Source organism: Oculina patagonica, chromosome 1, assembly GCF_052425735.1.
Source record: "Oculina patagonica isolate OP01 chromosome 1, crgOcupat, whole genome shotgun sequence".
Lineage (NCBI taxonomy): Eukaryota > Metazoa > Cnidaria > Anthozoa > Scleractinia > Oculinidae > Oculina > Oculina patagonica.
Genome location: NC_135758.1, coordinates 37,891,239 through 37,910,806, shown reverse-complemented (window position 1 = coordinate 37,910,806; position 19,568 = coordinate 37,891,239). Strand labels below are relative to the sequence as shown.

Below are 19,568 nucleotides of genomic sequence, written 5' to 3'. Positions count from 1 at the left end.
TACACTTGCATGGTTTTTCTTTAATAAAATTGGACCACTATTCGTAGTTCCCGTTTTTTTTTGTAGTTTCCATATGTCTTTAGGCTCTTTGGTTTTTGAACTGAAACTGGTGACAGTGTCCCCTTTTCACGACGAAGTAAACGCACAAAATCACTTTCGGAGCATATGCTGTAAATGTCTGAAATGTTCACAGGAGGAGTTACAATATTTTCAGTTTTCATTTTACAATATTTGTCACTATTTGTTGAAACTTAATTTTAAAACAATTAGACTGCGAGCTTAATAACAATAGAAGTATTAAAAGTAAAGGCTTTATTTTGGGAGGGTAGCACTTAACAGTCGTCTAGTTACTGATGACTTCGGGGCCTTCAATCTAGCAATAGAATATAAAAAAGCTTAAAAAAAATTAAAAATACATGTGCAATAATGTAATATAAAATCATACTGCAAATGCCGCTAGTTACACTTTAGAATTACTACAGTGCCCGTAACTCGAACTCTGAAGGGAAACGAAAAACAGTTCGAGTTAGCGGGGTTTCGAGTTATCGAGGTCGATTGAATATTTAATTTGCAAGTTAATAATTGATAGTTTACTGATTTTTCAGCACTTCAGTAAACAGTACAGTGCAAATTAAATTTATCTCGTCAGAAACTCTAACATGATCATAAATTCTTATGATAAGAGTGGAAAAAGGCTGTCAAATACGTGATCTGTTCGTTGCTCTAATCAATGGTCAACTGTGGCGAGTTGCAAGAACCGGAATTCGAGTTATCGGGGTAAATTTGACCCAAATTTGGATCAAGGGAAACAAAATTTAGTTCGAGTTATCCGAGTTCGAGTTAACCGAGTAAAAAAAAAAAAAAAAAAAGGGGGTTGGGGAGTAACGGGGGTAAAAAAAAAATAAAAAAAAAAAAATTTTAAAAAAAAAAACCAAAATTTCCCCTTTTTGCAAGATTTTCGAACTGAATAAAATACATTTATGCAAATAGGAGAAAATGCAATAGGAGAAATGCAATAGGAGAAATAATGTCAATCTCGCTCTGCTTGATGTCAGGAAATTTCGAACTGATTACCACTCGACAAAAAATTATTAATATTGGTTTTTCGTTTCCTGGCCGTGGGAAGATCAGTAAAGATAGTCAATGAATTGAGAAGAAGTAGTTTGTAAGAAGCTGAAAGCAAGAAACCCATTTAACTGTCACCCAACTGTCACCTTAGTGGAGAAGTGAAATTGTCATTAACCACGCATTGGAAGCCGAAATTGGCATGAATGGAAATTCCCTAATGCATTTTAGTTTCACGTGGGTTTTAATTTTGCTAATTTAAAGATTTGTTTACTAAGATTCGGAAAAATTAGCACGCGAACATTTGTCCTCAGAAGGAAAAGATAAACTTAATCGCGAAAAAAAATTGCCGTCCCGTCTTGCAAGAATTTTAAACTGAATAAAGGACACTATTAAAAAAAAAACAACTCGGAAAACAAAGGCTATCGTTATTCTGGAATCTCAAGCAGCCTTTTCCTATCGCTACTTTCGGTTGTGTACCTAGCTTCGGCCGGGATGTCGGTACTTTTTCGATTAGGAGATAGCTGTTTTAGAAAACTCGTTGCAATCGCCTCGAATCAGCGCAATGCCCACTCACAAAAAAAGTGAAGATTCATTTTTTTTATTTCAGTTTAAAAGAAGTTGTTAGGTTGTTTTCATTTTAAACCAAATTTCGAAAAGAAAATACCTTTGTTCTTTGCAGTTTTATTTTACAAATACTCTCTCAGTTGCTATTAGATGCACGAGTTATTGCATTGCTATGGTATACGTTAAGGTGGATTTTTACTATCTCGTAATTTCCTTGTACGTTAACGGACGTGGATTTCCCAAAGTAGCAACCATAAAAAGAGCTTAAAAGCTTTAGGCATGCCGGGGTACCTGTGACGTGAAACTGAACGGCGTGAACTTAACTGGCTTTACGCGCGTAAAATAAAATAGAGAAAATGTATGGGTAGCGTGCATTTGCGGAAAAAGTTGAACCACATCCAGCTTTTTCCGCAGACGCGAGAATAATACTTTCTCGCCGTTCAGTTTCGCGTCACACGTAACCCGGCGTGCGTAAAGTTTGTAAGCTCTTTTTTATGGTCGCTACTTTATGAAGATCGTTTAATATTTTCGCCAGTACTACTTTTGCGATTCAGTAACAACCAAGAAATTCTATAGTCACTTTAAGGAGTCGCCACTTTAAAAGGGTCCGGTACTTTCGAAACCTTTTTGTCTTTTATGCAATATAGGAGCTGACTACAACACTACACACCGGCGCCGAAGTGAGAATTTGCTCATTCTTTTTAGTATTTATATGCAAAATATACCGAAGTTTTTTGTTCTCTGTGTGGACGACAGCTATTCAAACATCACCTCAAAGGACGAAGGTAAACTGACACCAACACAGTTTAATTTTATTTTTTTGTGTGTTTGAGAAACCCACTTTGAAATTGTCGTGAATAATATTGTTTGAGATAACGCCAAAACAAACATTCAGCCTCATACAGAAAGGGAAATTCATTACAGCGATCGGCACAGAAATGATCGAGGTTAGAAACTTTTTACTTTGTTTGATAAAAAAATAACTTTTCTTAGAATTCTGAACTCAGTTTAGCCATAGAACTAACCTGTGATCAGGCTTTCTTTTTTTCGCGGCGGGGGAGGGCGCCACACCCCGCGGAAATAACGCCTGATCGCAGGTTACCATAGAACGAACGTAAGATCTCTAATGCGAGTCTAAGTTAACGCCAGTCCAAACGTGATCCGGTAATAACAATGTTTCTATACATAGGTTAGTTTGTTGAACGAACATGACTAATTTTATGTTTAATATATTGTGTGAGTTTAGTTTGTTGATCGAACGTGATATGCTTTAAATAATGCAGGAGGCCAACAAGACTTTAAAAGGAAAAATGACGTAAGGAACACCTGACTTATGACTCAATAAAAAAATAATTAACATCTATATATTTTATTGAATCACTGAATTTTGCAGAAAACAGCCGGACGAAACAATATTTTGTGAAATACTGCCATTACTCTCCGTCGAAAGCAGAAGACTGCTCGAAATTTTATCCAGTCGCGGATACATCTTCAGATCCTTCAAACGAAAGAGTGGCAAATGAGTTCTCGGAATTTTGCTGGAAGCCCAGAAGCTGAAAATGCAGCTTCGGTTGCGATTGATTCAACTGGGAGTGTCAACAACGAGAAACAAGCCTGGCCCGAACCTTTCCCAGAATGGACTACAGCCATTGAAGAATGGGGCTGGATGTGGTTTGCTCATGTTTACGGCTTTGGAAGTCTGTTTGCTCTTGTAACTTTGTACGCATCCTTTTCTCTTTATCGGTTTCGCAAAACGTTTTTCGCGAGACAGAAGGTCCATCTGCGGGTCATGAACTATTCGCTGATGGCCGCGGGACTCGGGCGTTCTCTCGAGCTCCTCTGGGATCCTTACGGCTCGAGTGAATCTTCGTCAGTGATTCAGAACTTAGTTCTCTTGACTTGTTGGGGAATCGCTACAGCGTGCATGACCTCAGCTTTCAGTATAATGCTGTTAATTTTCTTGGAAACCACCAACACTAAGCTGGGACCACCGAAACTTCGAAACCTGCCTTTCTTAGTTTCGGTTACTATTGCGAACATTGTATACTTGATCTTGTCTGACCTTGTTGTTTGGTTTTATCCAAGAGTTAAAGTCATGATTTTTGTATGTCATGTAACTTTTGCCATATGGGGTCTAGCTATTTCTGTCGGATATTCAATCGCAGGCTTAAGGATGTGGCGAAATCTCCGATCGACGCTTCAAGCTCACACTTCACGTGATAAATGTTCCCTTCGCGACGTGAGAAAACTAAAGCGTTTGTTTCTGTTTATGAGCGCGGCCTCTATTTTCGGTATGTGTAACTTTTCCGTGTCTTTATACGTAAGCGTTGGTGAGTTTGGAGTTTTCACCGGAGAGAGCTACGCTAAAACCTGGCCTTGGTTCGCCATACAAACAACTCTGAGAATAATGGAACTTTTATTGAGCGCTTTGATCTTTCTTATTGCAGTCGACAGCCCAAGAACTTGCCATCAAAAGTCTCCATCAGTATCGAGGTTTGCCACCGTGCAAAAATCAACAATTGGATCGGTAACTGAATCACAAACAGCAGAACTGTAACATAAATTAGTATTAAGATGCGACAGGATCACAGAAGACAAGTTTAACCGGTCCTTTCATTACTTAATTTAACCCATTTTAGTACGACGAAAATTATTGTTTAAGCAAAAGTTGTATTGTTATTTCCTGGGTTGTCAGTCTGCCAAGGTCCCCAACAGCCGTTCCTTTCGGCGGTTTTTCTTGCCTGGGGATCCGGTGGCTGATTGAGTGGTGTGACTGTGCTCTTCACGTAATACGCCATTCTCTCCTTTAGTTTCTGTACTACATTCGGGTACTTGCTGCTTAAGTCGTTGCGCTCATAAGGGTCAGCGGTTATATTGTAAAGAGCTACTTCGATCCTTTCGCCTTGATCCTACAACAAATTGAAGAAGGAACAACGAAAGTAACTGTTTGAGTTATTAATGTTATCATGATTTATTTCATTGTCAAAAACGTATAAGTTTGGTGCATGTATAATATAGTGATAGTCCAACCGCTCGTCCCTGCAGTGTACTCTGATGTTTGACTTAACCACCAAAAACATGCTGGCGTAGAAGCTCGATTCAATCCCCCTTCTCTCTTTAAGCCTCCACTGAAATAATAAACCTCCATCTGGAAGATCTGGAAGTTAAATTTTTGCAAAAAGGCCCTATCTCTTTAACCATCAACCGCCCCGTTACCTAAATGGTGGGTCATGACATTTACCAACCCGATAACACAGGGTAACTTTTCACTTTTAAAGTTATTCATCCACACCATTGTAATTTAATATCACTATTTTGTGAAAAAAATGCTACTAAAATATCTGAACTTAAGGTGGTATGGCAACCCAAACTACGATGAAAAAGTCATAGCAACCCATTTTGAATACCACCTTTAAAATTAAGTTCCTCTTTATAAGTGTAATGTAATTGAAGCCTCTGCACCAAATTAAAGCAAACTTTTTGGTCCTTTTAAGGGTACTATGCCACCTTAAAAAATTAACTTATTCGGTTGATATTCCCTGACTGATACATGGTTAGAAATAAGCTTCCCTTCCTTTAACCTCCCAACCCCCTCCCCCCCCCCCGCCCCCGCCTCGAAAGGGTTTGAAAGAAATGCGCCTCTGGAGGCTCAATAGGGCTTTCATACGGTATTCGTACTTTGCATAATGTATGTGACATACCATAATGATTCGATTTAGCGCCCTCCTTCCAATAAGCGCCCCTTTCCGAATAAGCGTCCCCCCCCCTTCGAATGTTTTTTTTTTGTTAACAAGCGCCCCATTCTAATAAGCGCCCCCAATCTAATAAGCGCCCCCGTTCTAATAAGCGCCCCCATTCTTGTACGCGCCCCTATTTTAAAAAGCGCTCCTATTGTAGCTACCAGCCCCTACTGAAGTCGTCGACGTCAAAAAGATAAACTCATGAACATTCACCGTACCGTACATGAATATATTTACTGCTAAAATGAACAGTTCTGTAAAAGTAACTGAACTCTCCACAATTTGTTACTGTTACAGTTAATGTTATTGTTAGTTATTTTAATATATATTAAAGTTTTGTTTTGAACATTTGGTTGTTTCGCAAAAAATTAAATAAGCGCCCTGTCCCGAATAAGCGCCCTGTCTCGAATAAGCGCCCTCCGTTAATGTGCCAAAAGTAAATAAGCGCCCCGGGCGCTAAATCGAATCATTACGGTAAGCATGTCTCTTTGTTGCTCGTGTCCTTTTTCCTTTTAATGTACAATTCTGTACCTTAGTGTAGTTTCGTTTCGTCTAGTTTAGTCTAGTCTTTAGTCTTGACTAATAACTGCAATTCTCAGTCAATTTGTATTCATAGAAATTAAAAAAACTGTAACTAAATTAAAAACAATAAATTGTGCGTGGAAATGATAGACTGCTATGACAACCAAAACTGTTAAGATTAAAACAAGAGGAGTCTCCTCTAGTAACTATGATTAAAACAATAATTACAAAGAACGTACCAACGACAAAACGGACTTCGTATTTTTATTGCAATCATCTTCATTTAACCGTAACCCAGTCTTTCGCTCGGTAAGCCTCTCTTCCAGTTCAGGCGGCTTAAACCACGTGATATTGGGAACGTTTATCAGTATCTTCATGTGACCCACACGCAACGCGGACCCCTTAGTGGAATCAATGTTAATGAGTACTTCATTTCTTGGTGAGGGTTTTCCTGAGCTGACTGTCTCCCATACGTCAAAACCGTCAACTGGTTTGGGATATTCAGGATCGTAGCTTCCTCCTGAGGGCGAAAAACAAAAGAGACTACATCTGCTTTTTATAGGTGGTGGTCAAAGGGCATTAACAGTCCACAAACACATTTACGTAATGCAATTTGTTTTCATCTATCGGATTATCGTGTTTGGTGTCTTGAATCACTCAGTCGGTGTTATACACCCAATTGAAGAATCGTTGACCCATGAAAAGCATAAACCATGAACGATGCGGCCTAAATGTTTACGGGAAAATCGGAAAATTCCTCGTCGTCTGCGACAGAATAAACATGATAATAATTAAGTCAGGTTGCAAAAATTATGCTCTTAGGCTCTCAAAGAAAGAAAGTATCTTTTATTATCAATAAAAGGAATATTACTCAGCTTACCAAGAGTCTACCAAGGCTGTCTACCCAGAATACCATTGGGTCATATCGTTCATGGTTTATGCTTTTCACATGGTCAATGTTTCTTCAATTAGGTGTATATAAAATCACACAACACAAGTTGTTAAGATTTCCCAAGAGCTATTTCAGACAGATCCGATGCAGTCACAACGCAATTTTAACCGAACCACTCCAGCCAGCTATTCCGTCTCCACAACCACTAGAACCAAAACCTGATCAACACGTGACTTACGACTTGGAAATCGTCCAATCAAAGCTGACCGAGACGCCGCTCGCAAAGGCAAAAATGTTCAGCGCTCTGCAAACACTGCGCATGCAGCTCTCGAGTGCGCGTGTGTTACGTGGGTAAATAAAACAAATTTTTTTACATGCAGTTTTAAAATTACTTTTCTTTGAATGACAATCATCTAGGAACAGAAACAGTCCACGTGAGTTTTTCTGAAATGAACGGATGATTTTGCAGCATCATTTGTAAAACGGCCTCATTCTAAGACCTGCAAGCAGTATTCATTTGCGGGTATAGGTGATGGAATCTCACGGGACTGAATCGTGTTCAAGTCAGGGAAGTTAGCCAGTGATGTTTTCGTTTTGCTTAACGTTACTTGAATTATAAAAGAAAATCCATAGAACAGTGTCCGCTGTCATTGTCGCGCACGACACTACTCGTGCGATTCTTACCTGCTAGCTTGATTAGAGTTGGGTACCAGTCCGTTACGTGCAACAACTCTGCGCACCTCACACCTCTTCGTTCCAGTAAACTACCATAGACAAATCCTGCCCCTCTAGCCCCTCCCTCCCAAACAGTGTGTTTTCTGCCACGAAGAGGCCAGTTAAATCCTCCATTTTGTGGATTACCGCCATTGTCCGTACTAAAGATAAGGAGCGTGTCATTCCACAGCCTGCAAATGAAAGCAATTGACGTATCAAGGTTAGAGCAGTTTTCAATTGAGTGTCGTCCACCAAAGTAATTACCTGGCCAATCACAGCCCAGACACCCAGTGAACCAATCAAAACTCGGAGCAATACATGTAGCTGGCGGCGCGGGAAAACGTGCGCGGCGAGTCACGATTGGTTTGGTTTTAGTTCTGATTGGCTGAGAAGTGGCGCGGATTTTAGCCAATCACTAAGCATAGTGCACCAAAAAACGCAATACTTTCGACACTCAGTGAAAACCGCTCTAGGGAAGTCATAATTAGAGCTGTCCCAAAGATGCTTGGCAACTTTTCCTTTGTATCTTTCGAGCAAAGTTTTTCCTTTCGAGCAACATTTTGCAACTAGTCCGAAGATTTTCGAAGATTGTCCGAGTGTTATTCGAAGGCCATACGAACGTTTCCGAGCATTTTTGAACTTTCCCGAAGATTAACGACATTTGTCGAAGATTTCCGATGAAGTTTATCAGTAGATGCTTCAACTTTCGGAACATCCTGTGGGTTTTTTTTTCCTTTTTTTTTTTGTGAAAAAATCCGGGGTTTTTTTGGGAATTTTGCTAAATTTATTTTTTTAAAAAATTTTTAAAAATATAAAAAACAGGGGGGATTTATTTACGGGCGAACGATTACGGCCCCTAGGAAAGGCAACAACCAAAAGGCTTGTGCAAATTTGAAGAGACTGTCGAGTTCCAAGTTTTTGGCCTTGCACGGTAAAGGAAGAAGGTTTTGGGTTCGGCGAAAATGCTTCCGGCGCAGAAAATGTTCACCTTAGCAACCTTTTCTTTGCCTTTCCCTTTTTTTTTTATTAAAAAAAAAAAAGGAAAAAAAAAAAAAAAGAAGAGGGAGGGGGGGAAGAGGCGAAAGGAGAAAAAAAAAGGGGAGGGGAGGTGTATGGAATGTACGTGGGACACATGATAACTCATATCCATAAGCTCAGGAATAGGGTGTAAACAAACAAAATTCCATACACCTCCCCTAGAAAGTGGCTTTTGTGGATCCAAATTGCATATGATTATATGCAGAGGCGCTCGGGCCACGGATGGTTCGTAGAGGTTGACCACTGGAATATTGTCGTTTTACCGAAGAAAAGATGTAACATTGGGTACTTTTTCGGTATGTTTTTATAGAGTGACTATCGAAGCCTTTGAATTTGAGGCGTTTTGGGTGAAAAAAGGTAAACTTTGAGAATTACAGCTCATTTCATGAACACGGGTCGGCATTCTGACGGATCGAGTGTTCGATCATTCGCTTCGCCTTGAGAGTTGAGAGCAATTTTAGAATTAGCATATTATGCTAATTTTTACTCGTATAACAAAGCGATAAAACAATAAACAGTTGATAATTTCAGATCATTTTATTTATTTTCAGTCGTATCTTAAGCTTTGGATACCTGTGTTCAAATGTGAAAAGGGTGAAACTACGTGTATTTGGCGGCGAATAGTAACACCATCGGTTGCCGAAAATTCACACAGCACAAATGCATGCGCAATGAATCATCAAAACAAGTTCGATGATCATGTTGTTTTACATACCTTGGGGCCCGATTATATGGCGAATTTTTAGCCCGGTTGCCGGGCTGGAATTTTGTTGCTATTACATGGAGAATTTTTAGCCCGAGCTGAACACTTTTAAAATTGAATAATTAGTGTGGCCGCCATTTTCTTTCGTTGAAAACCACCACTGCGCATCCGCAAGCTCACTTTCAGCTCGGGCTGAAACATTCTCGTTCCCAGAACCTCCGTTTTTTTTTGGTCACGTGGTCGGCGAAACGGAGGGCTCTGGTAACACTGACTACCGGATGTCGTAAAATCCACGACATCCGGTAGCGCATGCCCACTGCATAAATGTTCGTCTGCGCCTGCTCAGTAAAAGAAAGGGGAAGGCTGGGGCTGACTGAGACGAGAAGAAAGCGAATTTTGAAAAAGATGCGAGATTTGAGTTTGGCGTTCGAAAGAGGTGAACAGTAGAAGAATTTTCATTGTTATGCTGCACCTCTATGGCACACGCGGAGATACTAAGATATGGGGCGAAAATAATTTCCACGCATGCGAAGAAGTGCAGCATGCTGGAGGTTTCTGTCGCTGAGGGGAGGAGGGAGGGACAAAAAAGTAGCCTAAACCGAACTCTCGGGGCATGAACGCATATGAGAAAGCCCTGAAGTCGAGAGGGCGTATAAATACTATGCTCAATACCCAAGGGTATTACGGGAGCCTCCAAGGGCAAAAGGTGTTAATTTATGTAGCGCGCGAGGCCATTTCGGCGCAAACATATCAATGAAAATAGTAGAAGAATTTTCATTGTTATGCTGCACCTCTATGGCACACGCGGAGATACTAAGATATGGGGCGAAAATAATTTCTTGACCAAGCACAAACTGCCGCGAATCAACCAAAATGTCAACTAAAGGCTCACATTTTGGGCTTTTACCAAGTAAAAGCCCACATTTTGCCAATATTCCTCCCATTCTCAGAAGCTCAATTTCAAAGCGGGAGTCTTTTTTGAAGCATTCAAAACTGGTCGGGAGATAACGGCGAAGTTTGTAAGTACGTGGCCCTTAATTTCAAATAAACATTAAAAAGTAATGACTTGATTGGCCAATTTGACAAAACTAGAGAAATGCATGACGGGACGGACGTGGGCAAGGCAAGAAAATGCACAACATAATCGATCTTTACACTTAGAGGAAGTCACTAGGTTGATGGCATGAGGATTTAAGAGTCCGCTGACAGAGGGCTAAAGAGGCAGACCTGTTATGAGGTACTGCGGGGAGAAAGATCGATGCTTTTTTCTTCTGAATGGATGCCCGCATCGAAAAAAGCAGATCAAATTTAAAAACCGTAGGTGCTGTTTTCTAACATTAGAAGAGAAAGTAATAACCTGACCATCCCGAGTTTCGATTGCTGTTCTCGAGAAAAGGTTGAATCTTAGGCAAAAGCCAAGTAAAGAACCATTAGGGAGAGAGTACGAGTTGTGTAATACAATGGAAGCACCCATCGCGCAGGGAAGGAAGTCAGGCCAATGAAATGCCGCTAATGACTCGGAATTACAGTAAATATCACAAAGAAAGCCGGAGTGGTTTTGTGTACTACTGTAAAAAAGCCGTAATAAAATTACGAAAACACAGAAAGAGACGTAAGGCGTAAATGCTGATTTTATTTCACTTCATAGAGTGTTATTGCAATCCACTAAATTTGAAAGCAATCAAATCGCGCGTTGCACGGACATATTCCTGAAAAACGCACAGATTCGACTCAGCGTTACCATAGAACGCTACAAAATGCAAAACATCTATACTTGTCAACGTTATCAACCGAGGGATGGGTTCGCGGGTTCTATTTGCCTTCACACAGCGACTTCGTTTGTTTTGACATCCTTTATTGTGTTAAAAGTTAAAAGGAATTTATATATCACGAAAATTGGAATCAGGGATTTCCTTTTTAATATACGAGGCAAATGGAAGCGCTTGTTGTTAATGCCTCACCTCCCACGAACGAGGCCGCGTGCACTTTAAATTGAACAAATTATCTACATTGTTTGAAAGTAAATGTATTCAAAATCAAAGACTTTAAAAGGAGGTGTTTCTTTGTGATCAAAACAAAAGCAATGAGCGAAAATCACCAAAACTTTTCAATGAAGCATAATACCTAACAATAACTGCCTTGTTTAAAAATGGTTGTTGTCGTTGTAGATGAGCTAACAACAGGCTGATAGCTTGTTTGTAATTCTAACCAATGGCCAAGGACAAAAAGATGAAACGAAAAAGTCGTACGGCCGGTACTGCTAAAAATGAACTGAAGCGTGTATTGTGAGCGGCTTGGAAACTGACATATACTTTTTTCAAGCGCCTTTACTTCGGAATACTTTCTTAACTGTTAAACAGTGAACAGTGCACCTTCACAAAACCCCCAGGATTTACGGCTGAAAATATCATTTATAAACAGTTTACATTCAAACGTGACGAATGTGATAAACGGGGAAACAATCCTAATGCTTTCACATTTGCATGACACTGACGTGCACGAGATTATAGTACGGCTATAGCAATGGTGCATTAACCCTTTGTAAAACAGCAAAAATGGCATAGCGCACACGAAAGAACGCACTCCCCGCATTACGAGAATTCCGTCAAAAGTTGTGAGATATTCAGGTAGTAGCAAAATTAGCGGAGAATTAAAATCGAGAATTTTAAGGACGTTGTTTGATACTGGCATTCCAAGAATGAACCATGCATCAGCAAGTTTAAGAGTGACCTATCGAAAGCCGAATAAACTCTACCGTCTAAAATTGAGAAACTAAACGGGAAACCCAAACAGCAATAAGAGAAGCCCTGGAAAATCAGCGATACGCAGATAGCGAGCCACAAATCGAGGAAACGCCAATGTTAAAATTTAAGACAGACCAACCAAGATATAGCCTCGCGGCAGGGATGGCAAGTGCAAAGGAATAACCAATTGTAACACTGGGGAAATAGAAATATAGAAATCCTATCTTGGGATCGAAGCAAACTTGAACTTCTTATCTATCGACGGGTATCATGAACACAGATTAAACAATTGCAAAATACTCAACAAAATTCAGTGTTTGAGCAGAGACAAAGATTGACTCTTAGGGCGGATAAAATTACCGTGATAGAATAAGACAGTGAATACAGCTGGCTGCGATAAAGTGAAAGAATGACACAAATATACACTGACTTTCCAATTGAAAAGGAATGTGTTTAATAATAAAAACACTAGCCATTCCACTTAAGGTCGACGGAATTAAGTATTTTTGTCCGTCAAAAGTCGAACAGACACGCTAACCTGTCTCATCCTCTGATGTTATCGCAGATGGGTAAACAAATGTCCCTGGGAACAAAGCGAGGGAGGCAAGAAACAAAAGCCGAATAAAAAAGGATGCTCTTTGATCCACAGATGGGAAAACCACTACTGATAGCGCATGCGAGGTAAAAATGTTTCAACGGGGGCACTTCAATACCTTTCCCGCAAGCCGGCCAGGGTACAATGGCCGCCAAGAAAAGGCTTGAATAACTTTACTTTTAGAAAGATGAGCACAAGAAGAGACGGGCTTAAAAGCCTAAAGGAGGATGTTTCCATCATGATTCTCCCAGCTGACAAAGGGCGTGCTAGCGTAGTCCTGGACACTGAGACGTACCGCACTAAGATGTCTACCTTGATCGAGAACGGACCGTACCAGCTCCTGAACAAAGACCCGACAGACCGTCTAACCAGAAAGCTGACCGAGAAGCTGCTAACCCTGAAACGAAGCGGAGATCTATCAGAGGCTGTTTACAACAAGATCAGACCTCGACACAAACAGCCACCAAGAATCTACGGTTTACCAAAAATCCACAAGGCCGACGTACCTTTAAGACCTATCGTATCATGCGTTAACACCTTTGCGTATGATTTGTCAGCCTACCTAGCTAACATCTTGTCTCCTTTAACAGGTAACTCGGATTTCGCAGTGACCAATTCAGCCCACTTCGTATCCACCATCAACAGTGAGACGATCCTAGACAACGAGATTATGGTGTCTTTTGACGTGGAGTCGCTGTTTACAAACGTTCCTATCGACGGCGCTGTACAAGCCGCGCTACGGAAACTAGAGAACGATCCCAGCCTTGCCGATCGCACAACGCTAACACCTGCTCAGATCGCTGACCTCCTGAATTTCGTATTGAGATCCACATACTTCCAGTACAACGGATCAATTTACGAACAACAGGAAGGCGCAGCCATGGGAAGTCCGGTTTCCGCTGTTGTTGCTAATCTCTTCATGGAGAGCTTTGAGGAGCAGGCAATAACTTCATCATCCTACAAGCCTAAGATATGGAAACGCTACGTGGACGATACATTCACCATCTTGGATCGCGGAAGAGTCGACAGCTTCTTACAACATCTCAACAACCAGCAGCCTTCCATCCGCTTCACCATGGAAACAGAGAGCGACTGCAAAATCGCCTTCCTCGACACCACAGTTTCGAGAGAACCACACGGCCGGCTCACCACCAGCGTATATAGAAAACCAACACACACTGATCAATACTTAGCGTATGATTCACACCACCCTCAATCAGTAAAGCGCGGTATTGTTAAGTGTCTTTACGATCGTGCTAAACGCCTCGTAACAAAACCATCTGTTATATCCAAGGAGAAAAAACATCTGTCATCTGTTCTTGTTTCTAATGGTTATCCTTTTTCTTTCTTGCAGAAGATCACCAAGACCAGAAAGCCGAGCACCAGTGCTGAGCCTACGACCGAGTTTAAATCTACTGCGGTTCTACCCTATGTCAAAGGTCTTTCCGAACAGCTTAGACGCTGCCTACAACAACAACGCGTACGCGCTGTTTTCAAGTCGGAAACTACATTAAGATCACACCTAGTACGGCCGAAAGACGCCGTTGATCCGACTAAACAAGATGGCGTTGTCTACAGAATTCCCTGTGAGTGCGGCAAAGTTTACATCGGCGAGACTGGAAGACCTATGCAAGACAGAATTAAAGAACACGACCGGGACATCCGACTCGCTCGTATCCAGACCTCCGCTGTTTCAGAGCACACCCACAACACCGGACACTACCCGCTTTGGAATGAGGTAAAGTTTATTGATCGTGAACCACACTGGTACACACGCAGGGTCAAAGAGGCAATTCACATAAGACTTCACCCTAATAATATCAACAGGGATAATGGAATTGAAATTCCTGAAGCATGGATGCCCACGATCAAAAAACACAACAACAGGAGAACTGTACGACAGCGGACCGCTGAGGAACAACAGGACACAGAAACAGCGAGGATCGAAATGCACCAATCACAGCTGTTAAAAACCAACCAATCACAGCGCAGCAGCGTGCTTTATAAGTTCACTCACAACCAGTCGACCTTATCGCCTGATGAAGACTAGCAGTGTGCAGTCGAAACGTCGCGATCTACATCACAAGTGACACTACGTCGTGAGACAAACGAAAAATACTTTATTATTATAGGTGTAGGACTGTTCAGCCTTGACTTTTACAAGTACCCTTAAACATAACGAAAGAACACCTTAACATCAGTCCACATGGAATTCTAGGTAACGGAGAAATGCCCAATGGTGGGTATAGCTACGAAGAATGAGAAGCCACATAGTAAGGCTATAGTAGATGAAACCTGAGGTAAAAAACGGAGATTCGCAAGCATGGACCTTTCCTGAGGCTACCATCTGGATAGACGGGAGTGGACCGGCCCAGTCGGCGGGCTCCCCTTTCCAGTTGCAGCAATTGGGTGCAGACCTATCCTATTCTTAAGCACATTGCAACTAAAGGTAAAACGGATTTTATAACGCTCTTAGGAAGAAATAAACAAAAAGGGAGAAACAAACAAACGCAAAGACAAATAAACAAGGAAAAGGGGAGCCACCAACTAGGCCGATCCAGGGACCCCGTCATAGACAGAGTATCGGGTATTGTTTAGAAAACCCGTCCCAGATCGACCAAATTGATAGCGAAAAAACCTGATTGTATTGACCAGAACACCTCTATACATACCTAGTGCAAATTAATAATACACAGTCTAATATATGAAGGCAAAGTATAGGAAAACATTTGTTTGGCAGATCAAAACCTCTGACAAATTTCGCCTTCTCTGGGGCGATTTCTAGCACTAAGACCCCACCGGCGACAGCTGCACGAAACAGGTAAAGCCGTAGGTTTTGACAATGCTGAAACAATTCCTGCCTAACGAAGTAGACGGATGCTTTCTGATGTAGGTAGGAACAAACACGGTTGTCTACATGAATCACACATCGAAACACCTGATGACTGCAAACTGATAACAACGTTTTGCATTAAAGCTATCAGTGTACTTTTCTATGATGGGAAAAACAACATTTGCATTTTACATGCAGAGGCAAAGCTTTGAAAATCAAGCATTGTACTTTGCTGATAATAACGACATTTGCGTTTTACAGTGGTAAAGGCAAAAGAGTTGCTAAAAAGTTAGGAATGAAAGTCGTACAAGACTGCAGGGAAAATTCTCTAAGAAGTCAGAGTCCCATCACATTCCCATGCACGGCTATTCTTATAAATTAACTCCACAGAGTGAATGTGACAACTCGTAGCGAAAAAGTAAAGCGAAGAAAGGTCTAACTTGATGATTTCACGTTGTATAAATTACAACGTCAACAGCGTTAATTGCTAAAAAACTAAACTGAAAAGAAAACAAACAAGTGCTCTAAGATACAAAACAAAAATTGAAAACGAAACAACAAGATCTGTTTCACTTTCCAAACACATTCCGAGAAATAAAATACGGAAGAAAACAAACATCAAGGGCGGCAGAATCGCACAATCCAACAACACCATGCAGAACCGAACAAGGCCAGGCACGCCATAAATAAAACAAACTCGAAAAGCGCGCGGAACACGCTACTAAATCTAACATTTCATGGAAATGTCATGAAAACTGTCTGGTAAGGCGACAGACGCCATGGGAACTAAGTAGAAAACCGCATGCGCAGTGAAAAGTACGGGAAAGTAACTTGAAGGAGGAACACGCCATAAAAATTATATGTTATATACCGACGGCGGCACATTTCACGAAAACTAGACCTAAGCCGACACGCCTTCGCAATTAACTGTATGAAGGCGATACACGCCATAAAAACTAACTCGCAGGCGACACTTGCCATAAAAACTAACTCGCAGGCGACACACGCCATAAACAAACTTGAAGGCGACACACGCCATAAAAACTTACTTGAAGGTGACACACGCCATAAAACTAACTCGAAGGTGAAACACGCCATAAACAAACTTGAAGGCGACACACGCCATAAAAACTAACTCGAAGGCGACACACGCCATAAATCTTACTCGAAGGCGACACACGCCATAAATCTAATTCGAAGGCGACACACGCCATAAAAACTAACTCAAAGGCGACACACGCCATAAAATTAACTCGAAGGCGACACACGCCATAAATCTAACTCGAAGGCGACACACGCCATTTACTAACTTGAAGGCGACACACGCCATAAATCTAACTGGAAAGCGACATACGCCATAAAACTAACTCGAAGGCGACACACGCCATAAAACTAACGCGAAGGCGACACACGCCATAAAAACTAACTCGAAGGCGACACACGCCATAAAATTAACTCGAAGGCGACACACGCCATAAATCTAACTCGAAGGCGACACACGCCATTAACTAACTTGAAGGCGACACACGCCATGAAAACTAATTCGAAGGCGACACACGCCATAAATCTAACTGGAAAGCGACATACGCCATAAAACTAACTCGAAGGCGACACACGCCATCAAACTAACGCGAAGGCGACACACGCCATAAAAACTAACTTGAAGGCGACACACGCCATAAAACTAACTCGAAGGCGACACACGCCATCAAACTAACGCGAAGGCGACACACGCCATAAAAACTAACTTGAAGGCGACACACGCCATAAAACTAACTCGAAGGCGACACACGCCATAAAAACTAACTTGAAGGCGACACACGCCGTGAAAACAAACTTGAAGGCAATACACGGCATACAAACTAACTTGAAGGCAATACAGGGCAAATAAACAAACTGGTAAAGCCACACGCCATAATATACTGAGTTAGTAGCATAAGCGACACACGCCGCCGGTTAAAACTGATGTGCAAGGCTAACAGCAAGACTAACGGCAGCTACACGCCAAACCGAAACTTGTTTGACACGAGGTAAAACAACAAAACGAGCAGCGATAACAATGACAACATATATAACGAAGGAAACCGGCTTACCTCATTCCTAGCGGACGGAGTGGAATTAACGCAAGCAAATTGAAAAAACGTTTTAGGCTAAATCAAGCAAGCGGCGACACATCCCTTGACGGGATATTAACAGGGTTGTAAGCCATGAAGAAAGGAAGGTGCTCAGCGACGGAAACGAGGAAGGCAGAACAAAAAAGTAGCCTAAACCGAACTCTCGGGGCATGAACGCATATGAGAAAGCCCTGAAGTCGAGAGGGCGTATAAATACTATGCTCAATACCCAAGGGTATTACGGGAGCCTCCAAGGGCAAAAGGTGTTAATTTATGTAGCGCGCGAGGCCATTTCGGCGCAAACATATCAATGAAAATAGCAATCCTTGCTACAATTGTCGGAGGACATCAAAAAACAAGGAATGGAACAGGAACCCGCTCTGCTTGCTGTAGTCGTTAAGTAGAACGACTGTCTTTGTGTTTTGCCCGCTGGTTTTGGCAATTTAAGTCGTTGATATTTTAACTTACACAATTTCATTCGTTTGGAACTCATTGAATTGGATAGATGTGTTCTTGTTGTGTCGTCTCTACATGCAATATTATCTGAAGGCAGATAGAAAAGTTACAATCCAGAGGAATTGGAGTTATAGTGTTTAAACATGGAGTCGGGGATATCATCAGCTGATAACATTCCGACGGTCGATGATACTGTGAAATTTATTTATGGCCATGCGGAGGTATTGAAGAAAATTCAGAACTAAAAAAGCCGCTGATCGACGAGGTATCATTTTATTGAGCAGCGGTAAGAAATATCACATTGAATTTCAAAGTCTTCATGTATTCATGAATTCCATTTAGTGTGTATATCTCGTATAAGCTAAGTTGATAGTGCAAATGTTTGCAATATTTTTAATGCAATACAAAGTACAACCGAGTTACACCTTACAAGAGATGTACTTGTCATTCGTTCATAAACAAAGGTCTGCTTCGTGAATACATTGTTCCAACAAACTCCCAGTGTTATTCGGTCTTTTTCCGGTAACATTTTCAAACTTGCCCGCTACATCTTCAATTGTTTCGATGACCGGAAGTATAACCAAAATTGCGTAGAAGCGTTTCGTTTTTTACCTAATTACGCATCCAGTTTTTATCAGCCAATCAAAAAAATCATATTTTTTACCGTAACCAGGGCCACTACGTCCTATCATTTTAAAAAAAAAATACGCGTGGCCCTGGGGAAGAGGATGGGACTGAAATTGAAAACGCGATTACATGAGGTTTTTCAGCCCGTTTGCCCGGGCTGAGATTTCCAGCCCAGTTTCAAAAACCGGCCTGGAAATTTCAGCCCGGGCTGTAATTCGACCCGGGATGAAACTTTCTTCATGTTATCGCAGAAGTGTTTTTAAGAAGATTTGCTTTGGAAGCCGGGCTGAAATCTCAGCCCAGCAGACCGGGCTGAAATTCGACATGTAATTAGGCCCTTGGACTCCGGAATATAATTCACGTGCTCTATTTCTCTCAAGTCATGAATAACGTAAGACCGATGTCGATTTCAGAACTGCCCAAAAACATTGTCCTTAAAGTATAAAATTAACATCGACCCGTAATATTTCCATATTCAAACTGTGCGACAAAATAATTTAATTGTTGGTTGAAATTGAGTCCTTCGCCGCTTCTCAAACCACCGACTCGAAAATTTAAAGAACAGTGAATATTTCTTGAAGAAAAAATATTGCTCTGCCTTCCTAGGCAAGCTACTAAGAAACTATACATCAGTGAAAGCTTATTGAAACGTACTTTTTCCAGAAAGGTTATAAAACGGCGGCAACGCATTGCAAGAAAATAAGTTTATCGATGAGTTGTTTACACAGGCGAAATGAATTGCGATCTGAGACAGCTCACGTGCAGCACGCAACATTTCTTTTTGAATAAAAATTAGTATCCTTCCTTGTTAGTGGTAATGGAAGGCTTTTGGTTTCAACAACTACTTTTTTGTAGGATTTAGGGGTTTTTTGCTTTCAAGACCTTTCAGTTTGCCCTTGAGCGACAATTCTTTCGTGCGAGCAAACATGAGACAAAATGTACTACCGTATTTTCTCGA

At 41.2% G+C, this 19,568-nt stretch overlaps 2 protein-coding genes across 2 annotated transcripts in view; one reads left to right on the top strand and one right to left on the bottom strand.

Moving 5' to 3' along the window:
• Window positions 1-2,219: 2,219 nt before the first annotated feature.
• LOC144629210 (uncharacterized) lies at window positions 2,220-4,189 on the top strand. The gene has a single exon (XM_078487443.1). The coding sequence runs from the start codon at window positions 3,152-3,154 to the stop codon at window positions 4,187-4,189; it is 1,038 nt and encodes a 345-aa protein (XP_078343569.1). The 5' UTR covers window positions 2,220-3,151.
• Window positions 4,190-4,289: 100 nt separating this feature from the next.
• The window catches only part of LOC144629102 (arylsulfatase B-like), a 25,298-nt gene continuing 10,019 nt past the window's right edge, over window positions 4,290-19,568 (bottom strand). The window contains exons 5-7 of the mRNA XM_078487294.1: window positions 7,471-7,691; window positions 6,134-6,414; window positions 4,290-4,541 (exon numbers count right to left, since the gene is read on the bottom strand). Of these exons, the coding sequence (XP_078343420.1) occupies window positions 4,290-4,541; window positions 6,134-6,414; window positions 7,471-7,691 (754 nt within the window). The remainder of the gene's footprint in view (window positions 4,542-6,133; window positions 6,415-7,470; window positions 7,692-19,568) is intronic.